This window comes from Miscanthus floridulus, chromosome 8, assembly GCF_019320115.1.
Source record: "Miscanthus floridulus cultivar M001 chromosome 8, ASM1932011v1, whole genome shotgun sequence".
NCBI classification, from domain to species: domain Eukaryota; kingdom Viridiplantae; phylum Streptophyta; class Magnoliopsida; order Poales; family Poaceae; genus Miscanthus; species Miscanthus floridulus.
The window spans coordinates 225,579,198-225,600,974 of record NC_089587.1 but is presented as its reverse complement, the minus strand read 5'-3'; the positions used below and the strand labels follow the sequence as shown (position 1 = coordinate 225,600,974).

General features: G+C 47.8%; 3 protein-coding genes and 1 pseudogene across 5 annotated transcripts; 1 reads left to right on the top strand and 3 right to left on the bottom strand.

Annotated features, from left to right (window-relative positions):
* Positions 1-1,773: 1,773 nt before the first annotated feature.
* LOC136475192 (uncharacterized) lies at positions 1,774-2,735 on the bottom strand. Its single transcript, XM_066472745.1, has one exon. The coding sequence runs from the start codon at positions 2,605-2,607 to the stop codon at positions 1,990-1,992; it is 618 nt and encodes a 205-aa protein (XP_066328842.1). The 5' UTR covers positions 2,608-2,735; the 3' UTR covers positions 1,774-1,989.
* Positions 2,736-13,620: 10,885 nt separating this feature from the next.
* Positions 13,621-15,508, bottom strand: LOC136475191 (uncharacterized). Of its 3 annotated transcripts, none has more exons than XM_066472742.1 (4): positions 15,349-15,508; positions 15,128-15,251; positions 14,736-14,956; positions 13,621-13,984 (listed from the first exon to the last, which is right to left on the bottom strand). In XM_066472742.1, exons 1-4 carry the CDS (start codon positions 15,355-15,357, stop codon positions 13,745-13,747), a joined length of 594 nt encoding a protein of 197 aa, XP_066328839.1. In that variant the 5' UTR covers positions 15,358-15,508; the 3' UTR covers positions 13,621-13,744. The 3 variants fall into 3 exon arrangements, with proteins under 3 accessions (XP_066328839.1, XP_066328841.1, XP_066328840.1); XM_066472744.1 differs by having other exon boundaries at positions 14,736-14,950; XM_066472743.1 differs by having other exon boundaries at positions 15,128-15,248.
* Positions 15,509-15,789: 281 nt separating this feature from the next.
* On the bottom strand, positions 15,790-19,764 carry LOC136478369 (pentatricopeptide repeat-containing protein At1g31430-like; annotated as a pseudogene).
* LOC136478370 (uncharacterized) lies at positions 19,612-21,703 on the top strand. Its single transcript, XM_066476799.1, has 6 exons — positions 19,612-19,772; positions 19,972-20,038; positions 20,222-20,287; positions 20,543-20,636; positions 20,725-20,841; positions 21,060-21,703. The coding sequence occupies exons 1-6, from the start codon at positions 19,759-19,761 to the stop codon at positions 21,194-21,196; spliced, it is 495 nt and encodes a 164-aa protein (XP_066332896.1). The 5' UTR covers positions 19,612-19,758; the 3' UTR covers positions 21,197-21,703.
* Positions 21,704-21,777: the final 74 nt, after the last annotated feature.

The following is a 21,777-nucleotide window of genomic DNA, read 5'->3' as shown; positions in this document are numbered from 1 at the left end:
CTGGGCCGAGGCGAAGGCGTTGCTGGGCCAAACGCGGGGCGGGCAAGCGAGCGGCGGGCGCGGTGGCAGGCCGAGCCGGCTTCGGCCATGGGCCAGAAAGGAGGCGGCGGCCCGTGAAAGGAGAAAACCTTTTTTTCAATTTCTATTTTTAAGAAATTTTCAAATACCAGTTTTCAAATATCATTTTGAGCAAGAAAATGACATCTTTTGAAAATGACCCAAAAATAAAAGTTGCTTAGAATTTAATCCTCTACAACTTTGCTTTAGGGACCAACTAAAAATTTTGCATGGATTTTGAATTGGGAAGCAAAAGCTAAATTGGGAGAATTTTTGACCATTTTCAATAAAGGTTTCAAATGCATATTTTGTCAAAAGCTTGAATACAAATCTTGCTCCAAAAACTGTGCTAAATAATTCTAGATGATTTACAATTATAGCCAAACATGTTTTACTAACCTAGCAAGCATAATTAGGGCAAAAACAACTCTAAACAAGTGTATGCAACATTCATATTTCACGAGCATGTTTCATACGTTTCGAAGCATGGTTTTAGTTATCATTTACATAGTTAGGCATGGATACTTAGGATGCTTGATGATGCACAATATGCATGATTTGCAGTGCCTAAATGCTGGCATAACACCGGGGTGTTACAGACTTATTCCATTGTAGGTTAAGACGCTTGTAAAAAACAAATTAGTTTCTTTTTTTAAGCGTCTATTCAAACATCTATGCGTTGTACATGGCCAATACTTGGCCATGCAGCCCGAGGCACGACGGCACGGCACGAAGCTTGCTTTTTTAGTCCGACACGAGCACGGCACGGCCGGTGACATGCAGGCCCGGGCTGGCCCGGCCCGAGGCAGCAGGCCGTGCCTGGGCCGCTGCTCAGGTCCGTGGGCTGGCCCAGCATGGCCCGACCTGAGTCAGCCGGCCCGGCAACGGCCCGATGCAAGCCATGGCCTCCTAAAAAGGTCCATCGCCCTAACCCTAAATCCCCCCTCCCAACGCGCAGGCGTAGCCCCGTCCCCGTACCCGCGCCGCACTCAGAGTCATGGACTCGTTTCCCACCTGCTCGCCACCACGCCACCTCGCCGCGACCGCGCCTTAGAAGGCTGGAAGCATAGCCACCCATGGGGGGCTCCTCACCGTCGCGCGGGCGCACCTAGAAGCGTCGCCACCTGCGGGGAAATCAGCCTCGACCACGGTGGCTTCCTCGGGAGCAAGCGCGCCGACCTAGGGGACGCTGACCCCGAGCTCCACCCTGCTCCCTTCTCCGCTCACCCCGACGGATCCGGCGTCAAGCGCCCTGGCTGCCTGCCTACCTCCCCTCCGCCCACGCAGCCCCCTCCCCACCAGGGCGAGCGCGCCGGCGGCGGCCGCCGCTTCCCGTGCGCCTCTTCCACCTTCCCCGCGCGCGGCGGCGTCTCCCTCGCGCGCTGCACGACATCCGCGGCCAGATTCGAACGGCGATGGGTGAATTCAAGCACGCCAGCAACCGCCGCCTCCTTACCTCCCCGCGCGGCCCCACATCCAGCCTCCAGGGCGAGCGCCGCTCCCCGTGGCTGCCCTTGCCTCCTGCTCTCCCCTTCCCTCTCTCTGTGGGCCTTGGGCCAGCCTGGCACGCTTGGCAGGTCGTGCCTTCTTGGGCCGGCCCGGCCCGAAAAACGGCTCAGCAGGCCGTGCCTAGACTACGTGTCGTGCCTGGCACGGGCCCGTGCCGTGCCGAGCCGGGCCGGCCCGATGGCCAAGTATAACATGGCCTAATGAAAAGGCTCACAAACTGAGTCTTCCTATTATTATTTTGAGATAAAGGCTTTATATTAGTTGGTGTATACATATTGTACTAGCAGGAGAGCAAATTACATAGGCCGTCTATCAACGGCATCCACGTGGGCATCCGCTTCGTTTGACAACATGGGTGGGTTTCACAGCTCGTACATGGCCAATGTCCCGGTGATCTCTGACGCAGCCCACACGCCGAGCGTGCTACCAGGCGCCGCCCATAGGTACCGGCACCGTCGTCTCGCTCCATGCATCCTCCTCCTCCTCCGGCACCGGCAGGGGCGGGGCGCTCGGGGCGGCGGCGGGGTAGGAAGCGAAGTACGGCTCCGGCGGCGCCTGCTGATGCTGCAGCACCCACGGGTACGCCGCCTGCCCGTACCCGCCGTGCTGGAGCGCGTTCCAGGTGCCGGCGGGCAGCAGGTGCCCGTGGTGGGCGTGCACCGGCTGCTGCAGCTGCAGGCCGGCGAGCAGCGCCTGCACGGCGGCGGTGGCGTCCTTGCCGTCGGCAGCTGCGGCGGCCGCGGCTGTGGGCTTGGGGAAGACGAGGCCGACGTCCTTGCCGGTGGCCTTGCGCAGGCGGCGGCGGAGCCTCTCCGGGTCCGCCGTGGCGATGACCGACAGCTCGCCCTTGGTTTCCAGCGCCGACTGGTCCAGCGACACGATGCCGTCGCACCGGAGCTTCAGGTCCTTGACCGCGGCGCGGATCTTGTCGCCGCACCCGTCGCAGCGGCAGTGCATCGGCACCTTCAGCACGAACGCCGTCGCCTTGGGCGCGTCGGCGGCGTCCCCGCCGTTGCTGCTGCGGCCGCTCTGATTGCCCATCGCGGTCGGGATCGTCGTCGGCCTGGGTTGCGGGCTCTGGCTGTGGCTAGCGTGCGCGTGCTGTGAACGAGTGTGTGTGTGTGAGAGAGAGAGAGAGAGAGAGAGGAAGAGATGGAGAGCTCGCGAGTGTAGTGGTGCGGCGGTGCGGGACAGCGATGGCCGTGTGGTCTGTTTTATAGAGAGGGAGGGGACTCATCAGGGGAGGGCGGCCGGACGGCGACGGGAGGCGAGCTGGATGGCGACCCGAGGAAGACTCGCGTTCTCGCGCGCAAGCGGCCGCGTCGTGGGAACGGAGAGACCGTGACCGTGTGTGCTTGCCTGCTTGGTCAGTCAACGGCGCCTACGGGCCGGGCTGGGCACTGGACGGACATGGACTACGGCGCGTCTGCCTTGTACTACTAGAAAGCCGCGTACAGTAGGTACGGCGCGTCTGCCTTGTACTACTAGAAAGCCGCGTACAGTAGGTACACTGACAGACTAACATTCCAAACTCTGGGTTTTAACGTTTCAGAAAATAGAGTTAGCCTATCCTTTGCTTCACATTTTTTGCTTTATTATTAAGATAAGGAAAACAAAGCGGTGAAAGTAGTTGTGGCCTAATTATTAACATAAAAGCAACACTGCGTCTTGCTCTGCTACTAGGGCTATGTTTAGTTCGCGAAATGAAAATTTTTGGATGTCACATCGGATGTTTCGGGGATGTCGGAAGGAGTTTTCGGATATTAATAAAAAAACTAATTACATAGCTCGCCTGGAAACTGCGAGACGAATTTATTAAGCCTAATTAATCAATCATTAGCGCATGTTAGTTACTGTAGCACTTATGGCTAATCATGGACTAATTAGTCTTAAACCATTCGTCTCGCGATTTTCAACCAAACTGTGCAATTAGTTTTTTTCGTCTATATTTAATACTCCATGCATGTGCCGCAAGATTCGATGTGATAGTTTGGAGTGAAAAATTTTGAGAACTAAACCAGGCCTAAGGTATCTGGTTCTTCTCAGAACCGCTCCTTAATAAGAGAAAATAATTGGAATAAGCAGATTATTTCTGATGGATTTGTTTGTATAGGCTGCGCTTGATAGCATCACAAAATCGCTGGCTCTAGAATGGGGAACAGATGATGACATTAGAGTCAACAAAATTGCACCCAGACCATTTCAGGACCAATTCAAGACACCCACGGAGTGAGGAAGCTTTTGCACCTAAAGAAATGAGCAAGGGGCATGGAGAAATGATGCCATTATTCAAGTTTGGAGATAAGCGGCATATAGCAATGGTTGCGAATATGAACTTGATTGTTTCAGTTTCACATAGGTTCTTACAATATGAACTTGATTATTTCAGTTTTGCATCAAAACTTGGAGTTGTATTTTATCGTGGTTAGTATCCAAAACAAAAAAAAAAATCATTCAGATTTTTTATATTTTCATACAGCTCTAAAATGCTTTTAACTTAGGATACATTTCAATTTTTCATACAGCCCTCCACCCATTTATTAGTTTTATGAACGACATAACACTCAAAGGCCCCGTTTGCTTCGCTGAAAAAACAAGCCAAAACACTGTTTCGGCTGATTTGTTGTGAGAAAAAAATACTATTCCGGCTAAAAAAATAAGTTGAAAAAGATGGATTATAAGAGATGCGAACAGGACCAATGTAAGAAAATTGTCCTGATAAGTTGATAAAGAAAAGAGTGGATGTATTTCAATAAATGCAATTCTCAATCAAGGACCAGTAAGCCTAAAGCTCACCAAACTCACCTTAACAACACTTGTTCATGAATTTATTGGTGCATGAAAGAATTGGATATCGGAGATTTTTTCCTGCCGGTATAAAATATTATCTTAGCCGCATTACGAAACCTACCGATATAAAATATTATATTAGCCACATTACGGAAAGGTCTATACATTAGAGTTGGTGAGCCTGTGATGCTGCGCTCTCCGTGACTATGTTAATTTTACAAACTTTGCTTTTTAGATTAAATATCACTTTAACGTCGCGCTCTTCGTGACTATGTTAATTTTACAAACTTTGCTTTTTAGATTAAATATCACTTTAACGTCGATATTTAATTTCACAGTGTTGTTATCTTATCATGCGATCCGCGTGTTTTTAATATAAAAGTTTAGATGTCCCGTAGCACCGCACGGACACGCTACCTACTATCTTATACAGTGCAAAGTGAACTCAGTGCAAAGTGAACTCCTAGGATGTCCGTTTTGGTTTTACCAAACCTACGGTATAGTATCTTCGGGCCTTGTTTAGATACCACCAAAATTCCAAGTTTTTTCACTCTCTCTCCATCACATCAATTTTTAGCCGCTTGCATGGAGTATTAAATGTAGGTAAAAAAAAAACTAATTACACAGTTTAGTTGGAAATCACGAGATGAATCTTTTGAGCCTAGTTGATCCACGATTGGACAATATTTGTCAAATAAGACGAAAGTGGTACTATTCATCAGTTTGAAATTTTTTCAGCATCTAAACGAGGCCTCGATCATCGGTTTCAAAATAGAGAGAGAGTTAGATAGATCCGTGTTTTATCTAATCTAAAGTACATTTTATGAAACTATAAGGATCTGCTGAAAATGGATGGTCAAAGAATATGACAGAGCTTATATTTATATAACAACAGAACAGAGGGAGGGAGTTACTTCATTCCTCTTGACACTTGAGTTGTGCAAAACATTGCAGTTACGGTTACAGAGCAGCATGCACGAGATGAGATGAGATGAGATGAGAGCCCAGCCCAGCTGAGCTGAGCTAACAAAATGAACTCATCATCATCGTGACATCGTCCCACAAAACACACAAAATGCAACCACAACATTACCGAAACTGAAAGTAGCAACAGCAGGAAATCAGTGATCTACTGATAAAGATCAGCTTCTTGCCGAGCACTATTCACACAACGTACTTACCGAGCACTACTACTTCCCTACAACGTCAAAGCTCCATCACCTGCTCCTGCTCTGCTCCCCGCCGTCCGGCTCTGATCCAGCAGTGGGTCCTCCGCCCGCGCCGGTCGGTCAGTCAGTACCCGAACCAACCACCGCCGCCGCCGTAGGCGCCACCAAGGCCGTCGTGCGGGTAGGCGGCGTACGCGCCCCAGGAGGCGGCGCCGGGGTAGGAGGCGAAGTATGGCTCCGGCGGCGCCTGCTGATGCTGCAGCACCCACGGGTACGCCGCCTGCCCGTACCCGCCGTGTTGGAGCGCGTTCCAGGTGCCGGCGGGCAGCGGGTGCCCGTGGTGCGCGTGCACCGGCTGCTGCTGCTGCAGGCCGGCGAGCAGCGCCTGCACGGCGGCGGCGTCCTTGCCGTCGGCAGCCGCGGCGACCGCGGCGGCGGGCTTGGGGAAGACGAGTCCGACGTCCTTGCCGGTGGCCTTGCGCAGGCGGCGGCGGAGCCTCTCCGTGTCACTTCACCCTTCACGGCTTCACCCCACTTTGCACTAGTATAGTACACTAGTACCAGTACCATTCTTTTCTTGGTGCCAGTCCAATGGACTGCGCGTTGCTGTTGCCCCGATCGTTAGGTTGTATGGCACGGCTTCTCTCTGGCTTCGGCTCGGGCTCCTGCAGAGAAGTCTTGCCAAATATTTTTTCGAATGAGACGTTTTTCAGTAAAAAACAAAGGAGTCGGAGATGTTTTGGAGGAGTCACATCCTCCAAAACAGCTCTGGCTTCTATAGAGAAGCCCCTCAAGAGGAGCCGTGCTAAACACCCTCTAGCCACCCTCTCACGTTACCAAATGCCACTAGTATATCACTCAAGTAGTACTAGTTTAGTTAGTTACATGCGGATGGAGAAGCAAAACATAACCAATCTAGACGTGTTTGGATCGATCTCTGGACTCCATTGTGTGATAATAGGTTAAATATACAATACTTATATATTTTTAGCTACCAATTAGTCTTATTAGTTCATTCGTTCATAATTAGTCCATGTGTATAAGACATCCTGTTTGGCATCTAAAATCCAGGACTGATTTTTAGTTCTAGGATCCAAACGCTTCCTAGTCCACGCCGCTCGCTCCTGCTCATCACGCGCCCCAACCGCGACGCTTGCTCCTGTCTGCGCCCACGACGCAGTGCCCCCCCCACGATGCTCGCTCCCGCCGGTGACGCCTAATCCCCTTCCTCTGTAGCCTTTCTCCAGCGTAGGGGCACCTCACTGTGGCCTTCTCCAGTGTGGGCACTGCACCCACTCTACCCGCTGCACCCTCCCCCCCCCCTCTACGCCGGCGTCGATCTCCACACCGGTATCGAGTTGTGCGAGACGACTAGCCTCGCTCAATTCGTTCAAGCAGCAAGGTAACATTGTGCTAAAAGCGTATGTTTCAAGTGTTTCAGATGTTTCAGAGGTATGTTGCAAGTGTTTTATATCGATGTCGCGGAAGTGGATCGGGATGTTGCACATGTTCCAATGGCTATACACGTATGTTTTAAGTGTATGTTCTAGATGTTTCATCTGTTTCAGACATATGTTGCAAGCGTTTTATTTGGATGTTGCAAAAAATAGATCTGGATATTGCATATATATACAAATGTTTTAGGTATGTTGCAAGTGTTTTATCTGGATGTTTGTATATGTTCGCAATGGCTACACACGTATTTTCAAAAAAATTTGGTGTTTTTGTAAATGCTTCAGACGTATGTTGCAAGTGTGTTTATCTAGATGTTACAAAAGTAGATCAGATGTTGCTCATGTTGCAATGGGACCCACCTGCCGCAGTCGCCTACTGCAGTTGTCGGGGCACCACCATGGTCACCGTGCGGGCGCCTGAGGCCGGCAGACGCATCCGCGGCGCAGCATCCACAGGCGGGGTCAAGTGACTGGGATCCACGTGAGTTCCAGCGTGTGGGCGCGGTGGTCAGGCAAAATGTCCATGCAGTGGGACGCACAAAAATAGACAATGCGGGCTTCTTTTCGCGTATGACATGGCCTCCATGCGAAGGATGGAGGCATCCGATATTTTGGGCGACTCTAGACATCCGGGTTGCCAATAACGCCCCTACAGCGCGGGCGCTTGCACTGGTGCTTGCATGTGGTTTTGGCTTTTTGGTGCCACGGTGGAGGCTCGTAGGGCGCTTGAGTTTGCGTCTGCTGCCAAGTTAAGCGGCCGATGCCTCTGCTCGATTGAATTTTTTAAATTTTAACACTTTTTTAAAACTAATTTTAAATCTAACACTATCAGTTTTTTTAAAACTAACACTTTTAGGCGCGTCTATTGTCCTGGCGCGGCCAAATGCATGTGTCGCGCCATGCATGGTGGCGCGGCAGTGGGCTGACGTGGCGACGACCGAAATCGCACTCGGTGACGTGGCTGGGCTCTGCCGCGCTAGCGATCTTGACGCGACAGTGCCGTGCCCTGATCCATGGTGCGACAGAGCCGAATAAAACCCCCACCACCTGATCCGTCCCGCTGCCCCAGTAGCAAGGCCGCCTAGCCGCCACGCCCGCGTCCGCCCGTGCCAGCCCACCGCCGAGCACGCCGGCCGCCGCGCCACGAACGCCGGAAGCCCGCCCCCCGCCCAGCCCTCCGTTGTAGCCTCCCTCCCTTCCCTTCCATTCCCCGGTCGCCTCCCTCCCTCTTCGTCCTCGTTCAAGATAATGACGCACATTTTATTTTTGTTTGAATGGTGGATAGGATATTATGAATGGGAGTTAAGGTTAGGAGGAAAATTATGTTTGGAAACTATGGGCTATGGTTTAAAGGAAGATATTAGTTTGATTTTGTCAATGTTAAGGTTAATTATTTAGTTAGAAGTATGTTTACCATGTATATTTTTGTTGCTATATGTGTTGGTTATATTATTTTAGTTGCATTGCAAATGATTATATTTTACATTAATTTGCGTTGTTTTGATTGATGTTTAATTTAAACCATTTTATTATATGGAAGACATATTTCGGAAGCAGTTATGGCAAAAACGGGGTTATCCTAGAGAATTGTACCCCGACTAGTCTAGCAAAGATGTCCCCGTCCCCCCTGAACTCCCTGTCCCTAACTGTGACTGTGGTCGTCCGGCCGACGTGTTTCAATCGAGACATCCGGACACAGCGGCTCGTTGCTTCTACATGTGCAGTCGTTTTAATGTAAGTAATTATTTCTGTATATTTTCTTCTTCATTTGTATTACTATGTTACTAATATTTTGTTGAATTTTTGTTGTGTAGGCTCATGAGAGGTGCTTTTTCTTTCAATGGATCGACGGTGCAGACAAGTTTGACCCCAGGTACCTTCTTTTCGACGATTGGTGGAGAGGATGACATCCATGAGAGTACTTCGAGCGATGGGTTCCACCTCACCCTAACCCCCCTCCAATGACGGCTAAGGAGAAGCACTTAGCCATAGTTAGATGACTCAAGGAACCTCCTCTATGCCATTGCGGAGATCGAGCCGTGATAAACCCTGACAATACGTTGGAGTTTATGTGTCTAAACAAGCATGAAGTAAGTGCAAAGTGTATGTGTTGAAATGTTGAGTTATATGTGTCATGTACTAATGTCACATTATTTAGGTGTATTCAATGGCGAAGTGTCATTTCAAGGAGTGGTTGTATGGTCCTAAGAACAAATGGCCCGAAGAACCTCCAAAGGCAAAGCAAAAGAAGAAAGAAAGGTTAATTTACAAAGCACCGCCAGTCAAGTGCGAATGTGATGTTAAATCCAACTACGGTCTAATCCCTTCGGAGCTTGGAATAGGCCATTATTGCGGCCATATGATTGACTATGATGAGGTTGGTTATTTTTGTGGTAACCATGAAATCGTATTTTGTTTCTTTTGCTAAGACATATATGATATAATTTTTCGTTTGGACAGAGCACTAGGAAATGCAGGTGGGAATGTTATGATGGTCAAGCTAAGTTCTTGGATGAACTGAAGGGGAAGCAAGTAATTGCACGGAAGAGGGGATATGGACCTGACTACGTCAACCTTTACGTTAAGCATCACTAAGTCCTAGGAATGTAAGGATCCCTCGAACGCCTCTTGAAAACCTCGTCGTTTGGTGAAAGAAGGGGGTCGTCGTACTCCACCTCAAGAACAGGGTACAGCTGGTGCGGCGTGGGAGGGGCCATCCTATTACAAATTGATAAACAAAGGGTTAGTGTATTCAAATTAACAATATTCAGATTAACATTATGTAGCATTGTAAAATTTGAACTACTTGTTATGCAATACGAACACAATATGAAATCACCTGCTGCCCTCGTCTTCTATACCTGCTAGCCTTGTGACCAGATTATTTGCAAACGGAGCAAAAATTCTTGCCACGGGTCTCGTTGAAGTCTCCCCCGCCGTACATGTCTTCGTCGTACCCTCTCATAGCGTCCATGTCTCCCTTGAGTCGCTTCTTCTTCCTCCTACCCTGCCCTACCTTCATTAGATCCAGATGTGACACGTAGTCAGAACCATTATAAGGTGGCCACTATGTCGGGTCAAGGTATGGCTCGAAGCTCATCTCCCAAATACTAACGGTGTTCGAACGGAGATAGAAGGGTGACATATATGGCAGATCCTCATAGTTGTACCCACGAACCCTGCATGCCGTGATCATATGAGAGCAAGGGGCATGCATGATCTAAGGGACGTTGCAACTGCACTCTACCTTTTCAAGATCAACTCGATAGTTTCGTCCACCATAACATTCGCCGCCTAAGCATGTGCCACCCTTGCCCCATAGACTAAAGATATGGCGGCGGGGTCCATACGGCTCAACGGTGTGCTGCTTGGCCAATTCCTCGGCCTCCTTCAAATGTTCAGCTCTGGCCTTTTCAAAACGCCCCTGCTCAGCTATATTCCTCTGTGCAAGTTCCCACCTCTTCACAAAAAAATCGTTGCACTTATGAAAGGAGAACTCAACAATTCTAGACACAGGCAACGATCGAACTCCAGTGAATACACGGTTGAAGGACTCCGAGGAGTTAGTGGTCATGATGCCATACCTGAAACCCTCCTCGTTATATGCTAACGTCAACTGAGCCTTCTGTTCCATCTGTGTCTCTAACCAGGCCTTTCCCGCTGCATTTACCATCTTGTCTAGTTCTCTCTTTGTCTCCTTGAACTGGTGCTCTGTACGTACACAATATAGAGCCTTTACCTTGTCACATACCTCCTGCTTCTGCTGACGCCACCAGAAATTAGCGACAAAGTGTCTCATGCACCATTTATGTACTAGAGGCGGGAACCCATCTATATGCTCAGCTGCAGCATTAAGAAGCCCTGCGTGACGGTCTGAGATCAAACATATAATGCGAGTTGGGCCAAGCACTTGCACACGTAGAAGCCACATGAACCATGACCACAATTCATTGTTCTCTCCCTTTGCCAAAGCAAAAGCCATGGGTACTATCTGGTCCTCAGGATCAACAGCAGCAGCCATTATCAATGTACCCCTGTACTTTCCGGTCAGGAAAGTGCCATCAACAAGTACGACTGCCGACAAAACAGGAATGCATGTTCCGTTTGCGCGAACGACCAGAACACACAATAGAGGACATGCCTCAATGGGTCCCAAAAACACATCCCTCCTGTGTCCACAAACCATTTCAAGCTAGGGTTGTAGTAATGCATTGCACATAAGATGCGGGGCATTCTGTTGTACGCTTCCTCCCAACTACTCAATCGAATCACCAGAGCAATTTGCTTAGCATGCCAAGCCTTTCCGTACATCACATCGTACTTAACGAATCCAGATATGGACTGTTGTAAAGAAGACACCGAGATATCGTTATTGTCATCAACGAGCCCCAATATACGACAGACAAGGTAACGTGCAGTGAGCTGCTGATGATTTTCCTCCCCCCTATTGTCTAGGCAAGTGTGGGGTTCGACAACTTTAGTTATCCTCTACTTGCCATCACTCTGTCTCTTTCATGCATTTAACCTCCACATACAACCGTTTTTGCATATCACATGGTACCTCAACTCCTGGTCCGAATGAGTGATGGTGTATGACCTATGGTGGTACACAACATAGTTCTGAAGGAAGAGTTTCATCTCTGACATTGTGTTGAATATCATCCCCTTCCTAAGGATTTCTTTCTCATGGTCATACAATGAATTCATACACATCTGGAGACCGGTGTCACAAACTGCCATATTCATCTTGCTGATATCCCTATAGTTCGGAACGCCCCTAAAAGGTACATTCTTGGACCTTAGTTGCTCAAGCTCAGTCGCTGTGTAAGGTGGTGGTGGAACATATTGCTGCGATTCGCTAATTCTGGCCCATAAATCATAGGGGGTATCATCTGCAGCCAAATCTATGACTAGTCTACCCTGAGCCTAGACACCATGCAAAACCTCAGTCGGTACTGGTAATGGCATAGTATGAACCGATACTGGCATGGCATCAGCCGGTGTTGGCATAGCATCTGTACCTCCTTGGTCATCATCAGAATCGTCAGAATCACTGCTAACTACATCACTGATCCTGTCCTCCTCCTCCTGCTCCTCCTCTTCCCGTTCGAACTCATTCACATCGAAGTCATTGCTTATACAGCCTACTGCAGTTGAATGAAACTGCTCCTACGTCAACTGACCGTCCAAATCCATATTATCCTGAGTTGCTTCCCCTAATACCCCTAATTCTTGTTCATTACCTCCAAAACCATCAATGGATGAGCCGTCCTGAACACCATGCATCCTGTACCCATTCTCCACCACCACCTCAGTCATGGGCATATTGGAACCTTGGAGAACCCTAGTGTAGTGGGATCAGTGAGCAGGGTCGCGCAAGGGCATGAGTACATAGTGTGCCCTAGTCTTTCTAGTATCAAACCTCCCCTTCAGTGTGAAATCACCGCCAAACTTTGCATTCAAACGGACACAGAGGTTGTTGAAGCTAGGAGGTTCATCAAACCATTCCAATTCTTCTTCCATATCCTCAAACATACCAACTTCTCTCCTAACACTTCCTCCGTATAAAACTCTAACACAATAATCCATCTGCAAAAGCATTTCAACAAACTTCATCAAGTCGTCGAAATCATCTAACTATAACTATAGGTAGTAATATTAATACCTATTCTAACTATAACTATACTAACTAATCTAATATTAATATCTATATAAGGCTAACTACAACAACTAATTAGATTAAATCCAATGTATAACTAGACTCAATAACTGTACTAACTAAACTACCTAACTTTACTACCTATACTAACTTACTATAATACATATACTAACTAAACTAACTAACTTTACTAACTATACTTTAATAATTTTACTAACTTTATTAACTATACTAACTACATTAGGGGAGTACCTCGCTGCAGCGCGCTAGACCGGGCCGGGAGGCGCGGGCGCAGGCCTCGGCGGGCAGCCGCCGTGCGTGGCCGGAGGGGGTGGCGCGCCGGCGTGCGGGCGCGGCGGCCACACCAGTGGCCGTGCCGTGCTTGGCGGCGGGCGGGCGGACGCGGCGGCCGGCGTGCTCGGCGACGGGCTGGCGCGGGCGGACGCTGGCGCGGCGGCCAGGCGGCCTTGCTGCGCTGCTCGGGCACTGGCGGACGTGGGCCGCGGCGGGGGTTTTATTCGGCTCTGCCGCGCCACGGATCAGGGCGCGGCACTGCCGCGCCAAGATCGGTGGCGCAACAGAGCCCTGCCACGTCACCGATCGCGATTCCGGTCGTCGCCACGTCAGCCCGCTGTCGCGCCACCATGCATGGCGCGGCACAGGCATTTAGCCACGCCAGGACAATGGACGCGATCAAAAGTGTTAGTTTTTTTTTTAAAAAACGACAGTGTTAAATTTAAAAATAATTTTAAAAAAATGTTAAAATTAAAAAAAGTCGCTCGATTCAGTCCAAGAATCAACAGTTACAGCCTAGACTAGCATCGAAAGTTGACTTATTCCATTGTAGGTTAAGACGCTTGTCAAAAACAAATTAGTTTCTTTTTTTTAAGCGCCTATTCACACATCTGTGCGCTGTACATGGCCTAATGAAAAGGCTCACACACTGAGTCTTGCTATTATTATTATTATTATTATTATTATTTTGAGATAAAGGCTTTATATTAGTTGGTGTATACATATTGTACTAGCAGGAGAGCAAATTACATAGGCCGTCTATCAACGGCATCCACGTGGGCATCCGCTTCGTTTGACAACATGGGTGGGTTTCACAGCTCGTACATGGCCAATGTCCCGGTGATCTCTGACGCAGCCCACACGCCGAGCGTGCTACCAGGCGCCGCCCATCGGTACCGGCACCGGTCCGAAGGCATCGTCGTCTCGCTCCATGCATCATCCTCCTCCTCCGGCACCGGCAGGGGCGGGGCGCTCGGGGCGGTTGCGGGGAAGGTGCTCGTGTCGTGTCGCCACCAGCCAGCAGAATCCGAAGCCACCCAGTCCGACGGCACCTGAAAGTAACGTTCGTTCATTCGGTGCGAAACTACATACTCAATCTGTTTACAAAGAAAGTTGTATGATAAGATTTCTATGAGACATTAGTGATGAAGCAAAGTGACCTAGATACCCTTCAAAAGCATTGATGAACAATGTCAAACATTGCGCATTAAACCGATACATATTACTATATAGAATGTGAATGTCCTCCTTAATTGGTTAGATAAATTTGAATCTTATTACAAATATAAGTCTTATTTCATGGGATGGAGGGAGTATATTCAGGTTCAGGGTATGCAGATAGATACGGTAGTGGGTGGCCTACCTGCCTGCCTACTAATAATTCCCTTACAATCACAAACAAGATACCACCCAAGGGAGTTGAAGTTAGAAACCAAATGAGGGTCTCGTTGGCAGCTTATCTAATCTAACCAATTCGGTACCTTAACTTTAACAATAATGCCAAAGCTTTCATGGCTTACGTATATACACATACTTACAAATAAAAAGAAAAGAAAAGAAAAGAAAAGAAAAGCGCACAAATAGTACCGGAACGTGGAACGGTGCCAATAGTAGTAACACAGCACGATCTGGACAAACACCCTGTTCGCTTGTTGGTCTCAGCCATACTTATTCAACCAGCTAATAGTGTTTTTCTCTCATAAAAATCAGCACCAGCACTAGTACCCACCAGCGAACAGGGTGAAAATGGTTGCCTGACCAGCAGCAGTACAGTAACAATAACTTGGCTCGTTGCAGGCGTACCTGACCAGACACAGAGGTGTTCTTGGTTTGCCCAGGCCTTGCAATGCGGCCTGATCCTGGCGATGGGACGCTCTCTTCGAGTACTATCCTCACACACTTCTTCTTCGTTGCCTCTTGCAGCAGGCAGCAGAGCTTCTCTGGGTCCATGTCCACTCCAACCGTCACTCTCACCTTCGCCTCTCCCGTCTCTGCTGAAACATCAGCTTGCTCCACCCCTGTAGCTTCTCTCCAAAGGCATGCAATGCAGCATTCAGGTACTACTCACTTTCAATGGTGCAGGCAGCAGGCGTACGTACACAAGACATGGAATTGCAATGCACAACTTGTGCTTGACGAAAAGATGCTTCAGAATTTACTTTCAAAAAAAATGCTACAGAATCTACCGTACATACCTTCTGAAATGCTGATCTCCTTCACCCCGTCCTTGATCTTCTTCACACAGCCGTTGCATTGGCAGTGCATGTCCAGCTTCAGAACGTAAGTCTTTGAGCCACCACCAGGCTTGCATTGTCCCTGCTACAGAGTACTCGTACTTCTAAGAACCGTTCACCACATACTACATGAAGAACCAAAATTATTGAGATGAGCTTTCAGATGCTCCAAGACAAGCTACCTTTGCCATGATCACTTATGCCCTGCCTGCCTTTGAGGTTGGTTTTCAACTCTAGCTTGGTACTTCATTCAAGTAGCCAGGAAGGATGCCACCATATTTTTATACTGAGAGCAAAAGGTGGAGGAACCGATAAACAAAAAGGTTAGCTTTCCAGTGGTTGGCCACCACACCACCTCCCATGACATCCTGTACAGGTGATTGGAAAGCTTCTAATGAAAAATTCAGCACAAATCATGCATGCTTCATCTGACTTAGGATGACAGCAAATACCCCCTCCCCCCCAAAAAAAAACAAAGGTAGGCATATAAGAACAAGGAAATATGACAACTGTTGCACTCATTTAGGTTTGAATTTGTGTAGCTACCTTGATCGTATGTATGGGTTTGTTTCAAATGTATATTTTAAAATGTAATCAATAAAAAAATGCTGGAGTTTGCCAATGTGATTACCAACTTATAAGCATGTTTCTGCTATTACATTTCTGTTGTTTAACAGATCGTTCACTCTGAAAAACAAGATGGGAACAAATATATTCAAACAGTAACTGAAAAACGTTGAAAAAGCGTTGCTCTTCCAATTTTAACGGCAAAAAGAAGGCGATTTAAACGGTTTACAGCACAAGGGGGTATTGATAATGTCCCGTACAATTCCAAGCAATAAAATAAAACTAAAACAACTAACTACAGACTCTGAAACTAATAACAGTAACCTCAATGCTCCACACCGGAAACAACCACCCGAACCACCTGCTTGGAGCCTTTCTTTCCAGCTAGTTACCTTGACCGTCTCAAGGAGGAGACCTCCCTGCAACCAGTAACTAACCCACATCACAGCTCACCAGCTGATTCTTTCTGGTATGCTGGCCACCTGCCTCAAATCTAGCACCTTTTGTTCCAACAGATGTCTCCTCTCCACTGAACATATTTTTTTTCTTTTTGCACTAGCCCTGCTATCTTCTGTTGCAAAATCGCCATATCCCTCGAAGCTACATTCTGAAAGCATAATAGATTCATTAGTTTCCAAATACCCCAAAGGACAGCCTAAATAAGAATATTTGTTATAACAACTTATTTTTACAATTTTACTAAGCCATAAATTACCAACAGAACATGATCAGAACCACAAACAGTACCCACGACCTGAAAAACACTAAGCCAGATCCGTTGGGCTACTATACACTGAAAAAACAGGTGATGGATGGTTTCTCTCAGAACAAAAGAGACAAGAAACATCATCTATCTTTCTTCTTTTAGCTAAATTATCTCTAGTCAAAACTTTATTTTGAAAGCGTACCCAGTGCAGAGAGCTCCCGCTCTGTGCGGGGTCTGGGGAAGGGTGTCAGTGGCAAGCCTTACCCTCGCCTGTGCAATGCGAGGAGACCGCGACTCGAACCCGGGACCTTCCGGTCACAGGCGGTAAGACTCTACCGCTTGCCCTAGGCCCGCCCTTCCATCTTATTTTGAAAGCAAACTAAAGAAAAAAAATGAACTCTAGGGGGGATTTTGTGGACCATAATCTGACCTGTAAACTGGAATTATACCCCTGAAGTTAATACTCCTATATAAAGATTGAGACGAGTACATTCCATTAGAAGTAAATTGTGAAATCATAGTGTCCTCTTCAGCTGAAAAATTAATGGTTGAAGGTAGCTGAACTATTTCCATCCACATCTGCCACATAGATTAATCTACTGTTCTTCTAAATGAGCATCTCAAAACTTCCACATCCCAGAGCTTATAGCTCTTTCGCCAGCCTTTCCCTATCTGCCATCTCATTCCCAAACATTCCATCCACATCTGCCGCATAGATTCATACTGTTCTTCTAAATGAGCATCTCAAAACTTCCACATCCCAGAGCTTATAGCTCTTTCACCAGTCTTTCTCTGTTCTGCCGTCACATTCCCAAACATAAGATCAGTTGGCACAAGCGACTGATTAATTGTAATCCTTGCAGCGAATTGAAGACAAAACTAGGTTAGCAGCTGCGCCAGGAGATTAACCTACCATTTCAGAAGTTGACTACCAGAGCTTGCACACAAGATTTGAAAATGCATCACCACTGCTCTTTGCAAGGGCAATCCTTTGTTTCCTTTCAAAACTTATCCTAACATTGGAACTAACACCACTACTTCATATTCTCAGCAAATACTCAGATTGATGAATGGAACCACCACATATACAATTGTTCGTGACTGCTGTTGGGGTTTCAGGAACTGGGTTTATCAAGGAAAATGCTGGAGCAGCTGTCTCTCAATATTCCAAGCAGTCTTCTCCCAAAGCATCCTGAAAAAAAAAATGCCTTGGGCATCTTCAGGTATCCAATCAATCACCTTTGCCTGAGGGCGAAGCTGGGAAGCATCAGTAATTGCAATCTGATAAACACTACCATTCGGTGTGACTCCTACTGTGTACGCCTGTGCTCAGATTTGTGCCTTATAGCATTTCTCACCCTCACAGATAGCTCTTTCCTCTTCTTATCAGAAAATAAGCCAGATAAGGTTAGCTTTTCAGGCTTGTATGTAGCATCTAACCTGAGAATTTGCCTCTCTACAAGATTCTTAATCTTGTTATTTCCATGGATCTTGCATGCTGTCAGAAGAGATGACCATACCACAAGATTTGCTTGGAAAGGCATATTCTGGATAAAGCTGTAAGCGTCGTCGATCCGTCCAGCTCTTCCAAGGAGATCAGCCATGCAAGTGTGATGCTTGACATTTGGTTTGACACCGTACTTGTCCGACATTGATGAGAATATCTTACACCCTTGTTCAACCAAGTTACTGCGACTGCATGCGCACAGGACTCCCACAAATGTGATGTCATCAGATTGGAGCCCCAGGGTTTCCATTTCATCAAAAAGTGAGATAGCTTTCTCACCATGACCATGGTGAGCGAGTCCGTGTATCATAGCATTAAACAACTCCACAGTCTTGAATTCATCAGCGACTCCACGAAACACATCCATAGCTGTCTGTATGCACCCATGCTTTGCATATATGTGCACGAAGCTGGTGGCAACTCTCGCATTTCGGCTAACCAATCCATTCTGGTTCACACGACGATGGAGCCTCTTTGCTAGACCAATCGCACCATGCTGGACACAAGCTGAAAGCATGGTGACGACCGTCACCTCATCAGCCTCAAGTCCTGTCGCTTCCATCTCCTCAAACAACAGAAGTGCCTCCTTGTATCTACCTGCCTGCACATATCCACCGATCAAAACTGTCCATACAACCAAATCCTTATTGGGCAACTCATCAAACAACTTCCGAGCCATGTCGATATCACCAGCCCTTGCATACCCTGACACCATCACACTCCAAACCCTTGCGTCCTTCGCCTTCTCCCCAGACAAATTAAACACCTTCCTGGAGAGCTGCACTGCGCCACACTTAACATACATGTCCACTAACCCAATTACCACCTCTGCAGAGTCGAACAATGTATGCCTCAATGCCCTGCTGCCAAACCCATGTGCAGCTTTGGCCACCATCAAATCACCTAGCCCAGCACAGGCACCCAGCAACGCCGTGATGGTCCACTCGTCCAGCCGGAACCCTCCCTCCACCATGTTCCTGAACACCCCCAACGCGCGTTCAACGCATCCCGACTGCACGTAAGAACCGATCAGCGTGTTGAACGACACGGTGTCCCTCGCCGGCATTTCGTCGAACAGCTTGCACGCGAGGGCGTGGAGACCGAACGAGGCATAGACATGGAGGAGCGAGTTCGCGACGAAAACGTCGGAGGCGAATCCCGACTTGAGGACGAAGGCGTGGGTGCAGAAGCCGGCGGAAGGGGACTCGAGGCAGGAGCAGGCCGCGAGAGCCGCGGAGAGGGAGCGGGAGTCGGGGATGGCCCCCTCCTTCTCCTGGGATGCGGTGGCGCAGGTCGCGGCGGGCTGGTTGTCGCGGAGCATGCGGAGGAAGAGGCGGAGCGAGGCGAGCGGGTGGCCGGCGCGGAGGTGCGGGCGGAGGAGGAGGGAGGCCGCAGCGGGGGGCAGCGGGAGGCCCAGGAGCAGGAGCTGTGCGTGCGCCTGGAGCGAGGGGCGTCGGCGGAGGGAGGCGAGCAGGGAGAGGTGGAGGAAGCCGCCTGGCGCGGCGGCGATGGCGCGGCCGGCACGGCGGCGCAAGGGCATGGGCAGGCGACGGGGAGTCCTCGCGGTCGCGGTGGCTTTCGGGAGTTTGAATCCGTGGAGGCGTGAACGCGCGACGAAGGCGTAAGCGAGGAGTATGTATCCCATAAGCTTGAGGAGATGCAACGAGGCCCGGCCCATCGAGTAGAGCAGTCGATGGGCTCCGGGACCGACAGGCCCGACACCAACACCACGGTGTGTAGTTGCTCTCCTCCCAGAACCCTCACCGCCGCCGTCCGCCGGAGCTCCGGTGTGTCAGTTCGCTGCCGAAGGCCATGGACCACGACAGGTAATTGCGCTGACGCCGTTTCCTCCTGCAGCATCACTTCTCCACCTCCTTCGCGATAGTTTAAGCCCCAAAGAGCAAATTACATGGTAAATTGGTGATTGAATCATGTTGCTTGTTAGCAACTGGCGTGAGTGAGGGTGGTAGTGATTGCAATTTTTTTTTTTACTTTAGTTTCATGTACGGTTCATGCTGACTACAGGTTGAATTCGCCGAGCACGTCGGCTATTTCGCTGGAGGTGATGGGCCACCGGCTACATATTTCACAGGTGAGGAGAACTGGAGAAGCACCAGATGAATCTCGCTTCTTAAAGAGGTTTTTCTTTTAAGAAAAAGAATTAGGCTGTGCATTAGAAGGTGGAATAACTTCATCTTCTGCTCAAGCTGTAGTGGTGAACTGGTGATACTGAATGGTGGGTGACCTGAATTTTCTTTTGCTTCTGGACTGACAGGATCCAAACTCCAAGCACCTTGGGACCACAGTCTGGGATGCATCAATGGTGTTTGTCAAGTTCTTGGTAATTTCTTTGATTTCTAGGCCTTCCTGCACAAGTTGATGTGGATAAATAAATATAATCATGTGAACAAAAACATTTTTTTTTGAAACTGTGTCAGAGGCGCACATCCACCGTACATAGACTTTGGGCCTTTGGCATCTTTGAAGCTTTATATGCTGGAGCATATGCTAGTACTAGGATTTGGTTCTAAGGAAAATACCAGCTTAACTTTTATTACCATCATCATGATTGGTATTTTATGGTTGATCTGTAAAGGAAAGGAATAGCAGAAAAGGTCAGTTTTGTCCATCCAAGTTAAAAGGAAAGAGAGTGATTGAATTAGGAGCTGGCTGTGGTCTAGCTGGGTTTGGTAAGCTCAATTCAACTGTCCATCCAGTGCATTTCTGGATCCTAGTCCTATTGGCTTTCTCTTTTAAAATTGTTTGCTTCTCCTTTAGGAATGGCGTTGTTAGGTTGTGATGTTACAACAACTGACCAAGTCGAGGTGCTCCCACTGCTCATGAGAAATGTTGAACGCAACAGATCTTGGATTTCACAATCGAATTCCGACTCAGGTTTTGTTAAGAGAACCATCTCTGAGTACTGTGCCCTTCCTAGATCAGTTTGAGTATTTCTCATAGCTGTAGTTTTGGATATAGTCATATGGTATTGTAGTTTTTGATTGAAATAATCAAGACTCAATTATTATATTGGTTCCTGTAAATGCATAGGGATCATGTTAAGTAAATTGTTCTTTAGTTCTGACAAAGATAAATTGGCAAACACAAAACAGATTCCATCGGCTCAATTACAGTTGCAGAATTGGATTGGGGGAACAAAGAACATATCAAGGCCGTTGAACCTCCATTTGATTACATCATTGGAACTGACGTTGTAAGATTTTTATGCAGCGTCTTGAATCTTTTCTGAACTCTGCCTCTGAAACAGCAGATCCTACTTACTTCTGATCATGCAAGCTTTCACTCAACATGCCATTTCACTATTTTCAGTTATTATTTAGTGAAAGTTTATTGTCACAGCAAATACATAGTTACACACGTAACCTTGCTCTGAAACATTCGCTTTAATTCGAAATCTATTTTTAATCTTGTCATATTTTTTATACTCTTCAAATTCAGTTACAATCCTGTCATCATTGTTACACAGTAGACAAAGCAGCAATGCATTATGTTTTCAAGATTTCATAAATTAGAAGCATACCAAACCGTTTCAAATTTAGATCCAGGGAGCAGATGTTTAGTACTCCATCCGTTCCAAATTATAAGTCGCTATGACTTTTTTGGTACATCCATTTTGCTATGAATCTAGATATAATATATGTCTAGATACATAGCAAAATGGATGAACCAAAAAAGTCAAAGCAATTTATAATTTGGAACGGAGGGAGTAGTATAGCCTGTAGTTGAGTATAGCAGGATCGATGATTCAGTGTTAACAAAGTGACTTAATTTCTCCTTCATCTGTGCATGTTCAAGGTTTATTCAGAGCAT